The sequence below is a fragment of the Melospiza melodia genome, chromosome 12 (assembly GCF_035770615.1).
Source record: "Melospiza melodia melodia isolate bMelMel2 chromosome 12, bMelMel2.pri, whole genome shotgun sequence".
In the NCBI taxonomy this organism is placed as follows: Eukaryota; Metazoa; Chordata; class Aves; order Passeriformes; family Passerellidae; genus Melospiza; species Melospiza melodia.
This window is the reverse complement of record NC_086205.1, coordinates 5,851,747-5,860,016: the sequence shown is the minus strand read 5'-3', so window position 1 is coordinate 5,860,016 and position 8,270 is coordinate 5,851,747. Positions and strand designations below refer to the sequence as shown.

The following is an 8,270-nucleotide window of genomic DNA, read 5'->3' as shown; positions in this document are numbered from 1 at the left end:
TATGACAATAGACGGGCCTCCTTTCTGTGACCGAAATCACACAGCCCGGCTTTGCCTCCTTTCTGTGTCCGAAATCGCACAGCCCGGCTTTGCCTCCTTTCTGTGTCCGAAATCACAAAACCAGGCTTTGCCTCCTTTCTGTGTCCGAAATCACACAGCCCGGCTTTGCCTCCTTTCTGTGACCGAAATCGCACAGCCCGGCTTTTGGGCCATACGTTCCTCCGTACTGGATTGGTTATATGGCTCTAGGCGAAGATGCAGAAATGTGTTCTAACTGAGACATATCGAAATATATAATTTTATATATATATATATATATATACATATATGCATGTATATAAATCTAATAGTTCTTCGAAGAGCTAATTTATATCTCGGTTAAAATAGGTTTCTACATCTTCGACTGCCTTTACCCGCAATTACTCTGACCCGGGTCGGGTAGAGGAACTAGAAATCCGCTCACTGGCCCCCGAAGCCCTGGGCGCCCCGACGGCAGAGGCCGGTTGTCCCGGCACGGACGTTCGGGAGCTGCCACTCCCCGGGCTCACGCTTGGTTACGAAAATTGATGTCGCACTTAAAATCATGGGGACAGGGCACATCGTGAGAGGCAGTTCGCGGGCAAGGAAGGCAGGAGCGAGTCTGAGGGCCATGAGCTGCCGGCGGGCAGAGCTGCGGGCTCCGAGGTGAGCGTGCGGCTGCTGCCAGGGCCGCTTTGGGCAGCGCGGGTGGTGTGTGAGCTCGGGCGGCGATGCCGGGTCCGGCGGGGTCGCTGCTGCAGCGCCCCGGTGGTGCCGGCCCCGCGGAGCCCGGCCCGGCTCCTGAGGCTGCCGGCGGTGCCTTGTCTGCTGGAAAGGCTCGGGAAACAAACGGGGTCTGCCCCGCTCCCGGGACACGACTGGAGATCCCGTTAGAAACCAGTGTGAAATGTCCGCTGCTGTGCCCCGGGGCACTGGTTTGTCACAGCGCGACATCTCTTGTGCTCGGGCCAGCTGACTCTGCCTGTCTGCTGCTCGGGGAGGCTCTGCCCGAAGGCAGGAAAAGGGAAGGAGAGGGGAATGTGGGTGCCACATACGCTGCTTCAGGAACCGTGTGAAACAAGCCGAAGCCCTCCAGGGGAAGGAGCAGGAAAGCTGCCCAGTGTGTCATCCCCCGTCTGGCCGCCCTGCCCCGGCCCTCGAGGCGCCTGTCAGCCCCGCAGCCGCGCTGGGGCTCTGCGGGTGCTCTGCAGGGAGGGAGAAGGGGCGACCCGACACCTTATGCTTTCTGCCTGCTGCAAATAAGAGCTGCAAGAACCGACTTGCAGGGAGCGGCAGCAGCCTCCTTGCGCTCCCCGGGCGCGATCGGTTGGCGGGGCCCGCGGCCAAGACATATAAACGCGACCGCGTGTGCGGCTGGAAGCGTGACAAGCCGCCGTGGCAGGGCGAGCGCCGCGGGCACACCCCTTCGCACCCACCGCCTCCAGCGCGACCCCGCGCCGGGCGGGAGGGGAGCGCGGCGCCGCGGCACCGGCGGGCTCCGGGGTGGGCGGCGGGGGCTCGCCCAGCGCCCCCCGGACGCCGCCCCCCGCCTCCCCCCGCCCCCGGCGGCTCCGCGCCGCTCCGCGGGGCCACGTCGGGCCGCGTGTGCGCGGGGCTGAGCGCGGCGCCGTGACTGCGGGGTGAACTCGGCCGTGCCCAGCGGCTCGGCGGCGATAGGGGAGCGGGCTCCTGACGAAAGCGGAACTCGGCCGGGCCCATACAAATCAGAAAAGAGCCCGGCCGCCGCGGCAGAGGGGAGCGGAGCCCGCGGGGGCAGGGACGCCGCCGCCGCCGCGCTGCACGGACCAGCGGCGCCGCGAGAGGCGCCTCCCGATCTCCGGCCGGGTCCCGGCTTCGACTTCGGCTTCGGCTTCGGCCCCGTCGCGGCGAACGCGGAGCGGGACGGCCGCCGGCAGCGGGCTCCGGGCAGCGGGCAGCGGGCAGCGCTCCGCACCGCGCCGGGCGCCCCGGGCGCGGGGCACCATGATGAGCAACTACCCGGACGGCGAGGAGGACACGGTGGCGCTGCTGGCTCATGACACCGGCGGCAGCAAGGAGCCGGATCGGGGCAAGGAGGAGCTGAGCGCGGACAAGGGCCCCGAGAAGCCGGACCCCTCGCAGAAGCCCCCCTATTCCTACGTGGCCCTGATCGCCATGGCCATTCGGGAGAGCGCGGAGAAGAGGCTAACGCTGTCTGGGATCTACCAGTACATCATCAGCAAGTTCCCTTTCTACGAGAAGAACAAGAAAGGCTGGCAGAACAGCATCCGCCACAACCTCAGCCTCAACGAGTGCTTCATCAAGGTGCCCCGGGAGGGCGGCGGCGAGCGCAAGGGCAACTACTGGACCCTGGACCCCGCCTGCGAGGACATGTTCGAGAAGGGCAACTACCGCAGAAGACGAAGGATGAAACGGCCTTTCCGGCCGCCTCCGACCCACTTCCAGCCGGGCAAGACCCTCTTCGGCCCCGACAGCTACGGCTACCTGTCCCCGCCCAAGTACTTGCAGTCCACCTTCATGAACAACTCGTGGCCGCTGGCGCAGCCCCCCGCGCCCATGCCCTACACGTCCTGCCAGATGTCTGGTGGGAACGTCAGTCCCGTCAATGTGAAAGGACTCTCGGGCCCGGCGTCCTACAGCCCCTACTCGCGGGTGCAGAGCATGGCGCTGCCCAGCATGGTGAACTCCTACAACGGCGTGGGCCACCACCACCACCACCCGCACGCCCACCACCCCCAGCAGCTCAGCCCGGCCAGCCCCGCGCCGCCCTCGGCCCCGGCGGCAAACGGAGCCGGCCTCCAGTTTGCCTGCGCCCGCCAGCCCGCCGAGCTGTCCATGATGCACTGTTCGTACTGGGAGCACGACAGCAAACACAGCGCCCTGCACTCCCGCATAGACATCTAGGGAGGCTCCGGCCAGCGCCGCCACAGCAATGCACCGGCCCCGCTGCCCCGCTGCTCCCCCGCCGCGTTCCCCCGCGCTCCGCGTCTCTCCTCCTCGTCTCTAGTCACGGACTTCCCTCTCTCTGTGTGCCCAAACCCTCGCGGCGGGGAAATAGCGGCTTTGCCCCGCGCGTAGTGTCAGTGTAGGAGCGTCCCTCGATGAGAAGAAAGCAGTGTAAGTGTGGGGATCCCCGCGGGGCAGCGGCGGCCGGGCCGCCTCTCCGGGCGAGCGGGGATTCACCGGGAGTTCCTCTGCTCCGTGTGTGTGTTTGTGAGTTGTTGGGGGTTTTTTTGTTTGGGTTTGTTTGCTTTGGTTTTATTTTGTTTTGATTTTTTTTTTTTAATGGAGGGGGGGGGCATCTAATTAAAAATTGGTTGTTCAGCCCTCAAAATTATTTTGTAATTCGGCCGGAATCTTTTCGGGCTCGGCCACGGGGAGAGTAAAGCGGAGTTTGTAAATAGCGGAGGCATTTTCACGCGTGCGGTGCGGGGCTGGCGGGGCCTAGACACACCACGGTGTGCCCGCGGTGCTCGTCCTCTTCTTCATCCCCTCTGTCTTCCTCCTCGCTCTGCAAAGCACTGCGCTTCTTCCGAGCTGTGGCTTTTCGTTCAAATAGTACTTAACGTGGGGACTGCTGTAACAGCAGACGTGCGATATTGCTGGTTAATAGAAACCAACAAACAAAACGCGCCAGGGTCACTCGTCAAACGTTTCGGCAGCGGTAAATATATTTTTTAAAGGAGACAATGTCCTCTGAGGTCTTAAAAGTAATTTTATACAGGTCTAAAAAAATATTTTGATGTTATTAAAAAAAAAAAAAAGAGACGCTTTCCTGTAAATTGGGATATTTTTCCGTGTGCATATTATTATTAATAATGAAAGTTTAAACTATCTTCAGTTTTTTTGCCCCCAAACCTGGCCCAAAATGGATTTCCCGGTAGGTTCTGCTTTTGAATGCTTACTCTTTTTCTTAAAAGGTTTTGATCCTTCAATTTTACATAGATTAATGTGGGGAAAAAAATAGCGATTTTAAAACAGGGGCCAGTTCATAGCGATTTTGTAAATGTTTGTGTAAACCGATAGATGCTGTGGCATAGTACCATTTTGGGACCAACTTTTCTAGAATGAACTAGCACTTTCATTGTACTTTCTAGCATTGTAAAGTCTCCAATAAAATGCCTTTCCTTCTTTCCATATCGTTTTATTTCACTCGCTCCTCCGCGCTCGGGATCGGGAAGCGGCAGCGGGGAGCGGGGCGGGCGCTGTGTGCCGGGGCCGCTGCGGGCGGCGGGCACCGCTCTCCGTGCACCGCAGCTCGGCTGCGGGACCCTGCTGGGCGCTCCATCATCTCCGCCAGGCCCCGGCGCTGTCTCGGCGGCGGCCGACAAGGTGCGGGAAGAGTTGCGTTGGTTCCGCGGTGTGCGGCGCCTCCGCTCCGTGTCCGGGCAGCCGCCGGCACCTCGCCCGTGTGCCCGGCCCGGGCCGGCGGAGGCCTCGGGCTTGTGCCTGGGGCTGTGCCGGACGCTGCTGCGCTTTCATTTCTTCCTGGCATGCTCGGAGCCGTGGTCCTGGAAGGAAAAGAACGGTCCCGTGCCGCCCCAAGCCCGGCCCGGCCGCGCTGCGACGGGGCCCGAGCCCCATGCGGAGCCTCTCTCTTTCCTCGCCGGGCCCGTGGGCCTCGCTTCTAACCCTGCCTGGGCCTCGCTTCTAACCCTGCCCGTCCCCGCCGGCAGGGCCCTGACCGGGCCCGGGGCTCAGCACAGGATGGGGCTGGCGGGGCGGCCCCGCTCAGTGCGGGCCCGGCTCGCAGCGGGTCCCGCTCAGCCCCCGGCCTGGCCAGGCCTGCGGTGCCGCGGCAGCGGCGGGGACGCGCTGTTCGCCTCACGGGCTGCGCCGTTCGCCTCACGGGCCCCACGGGCAGCTCTCTGCCCAAACCAGCGCTGCCGGGGTGAAGCCGGTAATAACGGGGCCGAGCATTCCGCGGCCTGGCACTCGCCCTTGCCCGGCTGCCTGAGCTCTCCCTTTCTGCAGGCAGGGCCTGCTGGCCCGCACGGCGGGAAGCGGCAGCCTGCAGCCCGGCCGCGCAAAGCAGTGCGAGACGCGGGGACTGGCGGCCTCTCTGCCGCTCGGCGGGCACGGCCAGGGCACAGGGGCTCTGAGGAACCCGCCCGGCCATCCCGGAGCCCTGCGGTGCTCCCTGGCCCCGCTCCGCAGGAGGGGAGGGCGCTGCGAGCGTTGATGGGCCCGAGGGGCTCCGCTCCGGGCGGACAGAGAGGCACAAGGGGCGCGGAAAGCGGGGTCACGGCGAGGCGGCCGTGTGGTACCGGGAAGCACGGAGAGAGCCTGGCCTCCGCACGAACACCGCTGTAACGCGAGGCCCAAGGCCGAAGCGGGAATGCCGGTGCACACGGGACGCGGCCGGGACTCACGCCGCTGCCAGCGCACTGGGGATCGCAGCTTTGCACCGGAGGGCTCAGGGCCTTGGCTGCTTGTTCCTTACTAGATAGGTACTGCCTATACCGCTGCTTTCCTCAGGGGTATGTTGAGGCCAAAAGGGCCACGGGGCGAAGGGAGGGTGGGAGCAGCTCCCCGGATGCCCGCACAGGCCCACCGGCGCTCCCTGGGCTCCGTCCCTGGCTGTGCCGTCCTTCGGCCTGAGGCAAAGGCTGGCACACTCCGGGAACGGCTGGGGCTCGCCAGCTTGGAGTGAAGCGACACCTGACCGTGCCAGGTGCAGGGAGAGGAGGCGGCAGGCCGGGACCGGGCAGGGACGTGCGGCCCCTGGGGCTATTGCAATTCGTGGAATAGGTGGTGTCCACCCAGGTCCCGCTGCCCTTGACCAGCGGCCGATTTAGCCCATAGAGAGAGGCAGGGAGCCGCGCGTTTGGGAGAGAAGGGAGCAGGCAGGGCCGTGCGGCCGCTCTCCTGCCAGGCCAGGGGCTTGTCCGAGCTCCCTGTGCTCGGCCGGGGCTCTGCTCTCCCTCAGCCCGAGCTCCCTGTGCCCGGCCGGGGCTCTGCTCTCTTTCTGCCGAGCTCCCTGTGCCCGGCCGGGGCTCTGTTCTCCCTCATCCCGAGATCCCTGTGCCCGGCCGGGGCTCTGCTCTCCCTCATCCCGAGATCCCTGGGCCCGACCGGGGCTCTGCTCTCCTTCTGCCGAGCTCCCTGTGCCCGGCCGGGGCTCTGTTCTCTTTCTGCCGAGCTCCCTGTGCCCGGCCGGGGCTCTGTTCTCTTTCTGCCGAGCTCCCTGTGCCCGGCCGGGGCTCTGTTCTCTTTCTGCCGAGCTCCCTGTGCCCGGCCGGGGCTCTGTTCTCTTTCTGCCGAGCTCCCTGTGCCCGGCCGGGGCTCTGTTCTCTTTCTGCCGAGCTCCCTGTGCCCGGCCGGGGCTCTGTTCTCTTTCTGCCGAGCTCCCTGTGCCCGGCCGGGGCTCTGTTCTCTTTCTGCCGAGCTCTCTGTGCCCGGCCGGGGTTCTGCTCTCCCTCATCCCGAGCTCCCTGTGCCCGGCTGGGGCTCTGTTCTCATTCTCCCCGCGCCGTTCCCGGGCGGCAGTGGCCGTCGCGCCTTTAAGATGTTTTTACGATGGTTTTCTGTATTTTACAGAGACTGCATTGAATGCAAACTCGCAGGGGAACCGCGGGGAGAGCCCGGCCGCCGTGGCTGGCTGCGCTCGCCGGGCGCTGTCGGGCAGCGGCCCGAGGCAGGGCTGGTCCTGCCGGGCTCAGCCCGGCCTCTGCCACTGCCGGGGACGGCCGGGCCTCCCGTGCATGCCACCGGCCTGGGGAGGGGGTGCCCATCATCTCCCGGGGTGCTGGTGCTCGCCTCGGCAGCGGGCACGGCCCCCGGGGAACCGCTACCGAGCGGCCAGGCACCGGGCCCGAGTGTCCCGGAGGAGCTGTGCCTCCCCGCTGGGCAGCCCGGGGGATGTGCAGGGACCGAGTGTCCCGGACAGCGGCACTCGGGACGGCAGGGGCTGAGCGGGAACGGGAGCAGGAGCGGTGCAGACCCCTCCGCAGGCAGCTCCGCGGGCACGAACACCAGCACAGGACCGAGGGGTGCCCGTGGCGGCTCAGCGCTCCCTCGCCACCTCCTCCCGCGGCTCCCACCTGCCCCAGCCCCGCGGGTCCCTCACAAAATCGAGCCGCATTCCTGGCAAGCGCGGTCTTTGCGCGTTGTGTAAGGTCTTTCCCCGTTATATAAATGACGGCAGGAGGAATGCGCACGGAGCGGGACGCGCTCCCCGGGACGGCACCTTGGCGCGGAGCCTCCTCCGATCCCGGGGCTGCTGCGGGGGCCAGAGCCAGGGAAGGGAAGGGGGGCTCAGGGCTGCTGAGCCGCCGCTGCCCTTTCGGAGCGGCCACGGCTTTATGCAACGCTGGCGAGAGATGAAAGCAGAAGAGCGAGGGGTGTTTTCTCCCTGCCCGGAGCGGACGTGGAAGGAGCCTGCCTCTGTCGGGGAAGGACAGAGTTTGATCCCCGAGGCAGAGCGGACTCCCAGCGCCCCTGTGCTGCTGCAGCCCCCGGGGCAGTGCCAGCGCCGGGGGATGTTTTGTCACCGCAGCTTTCTCGTCCTCTCCGGTCCTTTGCGCAGGCCGCAAAGGTCCTTTGAAGCCCTGGCCGGGCTCGGAGGGTGGCAGAGCCCTGGGCGCAGGGAGCGCTCCCCGGCGGCACGGCACGGCACGGCACGGCACGGCACGGCACGGCACGGCACGGCACGGCACGGCACGGCTGCCCTCTGCCTGCGGGCCGGCGGGAGCGCGGGGACAGCGGGATGCTGAATGATGGACCCCGTGGGTTCTGTCCCGGTTCCTCTGGTCGTACCGGACCGGCACCGGGCAGGGGGCGGTGGCTGCGGGCAGGGCCGGGCAGAGCCGGCTCCGTGAGGAGACGCACACACAGCTCTTACCTTGCACCCTCCCTCCCGCCCCGGCCGGAGCGGCTGTTTAGTACCGCCTGATTCCTGGTATTCTTGTCAGTGTTTTAAGTGGTGAAAAAGTCATTTCCAGTCCCATGGTCTGCGTTTCACCCTGAACTCATTGAAAAGAGAGTGCGGGGTCAGGACTGTTTATTATACAACCAATTAAAACAGGAAAATATGCAAAGGCTTCATTCAGCGAGATCCGGCCATTGTTAAGCCGAAAACGATATTTTTGCTTCAAAAATAAAAAAAGTACATTTGTTACTTAAAAAATCTCCGCTCTGCGTGTGTGACGCTCGGGAGCGCGGTGAGGTCCGGCGGGCCCGGGCCGGCCTGTGCGGCCGGAGGGCGGCTCGGAGGGGCGGGCGGGCACCGGGGACCCCCGTTCCCCGCCCTG

At 65.2% G+C, this 8,270-nt stretch overlaps 2 protein-coding genes across 2 annotated transcripts; both read left to right on the top strand.

The window, feature by feature from the left end:
* The first annotated feature begins 2,001 nt into the window (after positions 1-2,001).
* Positions 2,002-4,155, top strand: FOXL2 (forkhead box L2). Its single transcript, XM_063166395.1, has one exon. The coding sequence runs from the start codon at positions 2,002-2,004 to the stop codon at positions 2,920-2,922; it is 921 nt and encodes a 306-aa protein (XP_063022465.1). The 3' UTR covers positions 2,923-4,155.
* LOC134423854 (collagen alpha-2(I) chain-like) lies at positions 3,120-6,932 on the top strand. The gene is made up of 5 exons (XM_063167322.1): positions 3,120-3,135; positions 3,578-3,682; positions 4,319-4,918; positions 5,176-5,327; positions 6,585-6,932. The coding sequence occupies exons 1-5, from the start codon at positions 3,120-3,122 to the stop codon at positions 6,930-6,932; spliced, it is 1,221 nt and encodes a 406-aa protein (XP_063023392.1).
* Positions 6,933-8,270: the final 1,338 nt, after the last annotated feature.

Excerpts from the sequence above, each read along its gene's own strand:
- FOXL2 (XM_063166395.1), top strand. The coding sequence starts at position 2,002 with ATGATGAGCAACTACCCGGACGGCGAGGAGGACACGGTGGCGCTGCTG.
- LOC134423854 (XM_063167322.1), top strand. Across the intron at positions 3,683-4,318 it reads CGTCAAACGTTTCGGCAGCG|GCCCCGGCGCTGTCTCGGCG; the intron begins GTAAATATATTT and ends CATCTCCGCCAG. Across the intron at positions 4,919-5,175 it reads GCGCTGCCGGGGTGAAGCCG|GAGGGGAGGGCGCTGCGAGC; the intron begins GTAATAACGGGG and ends CCCGCTCCGCAG.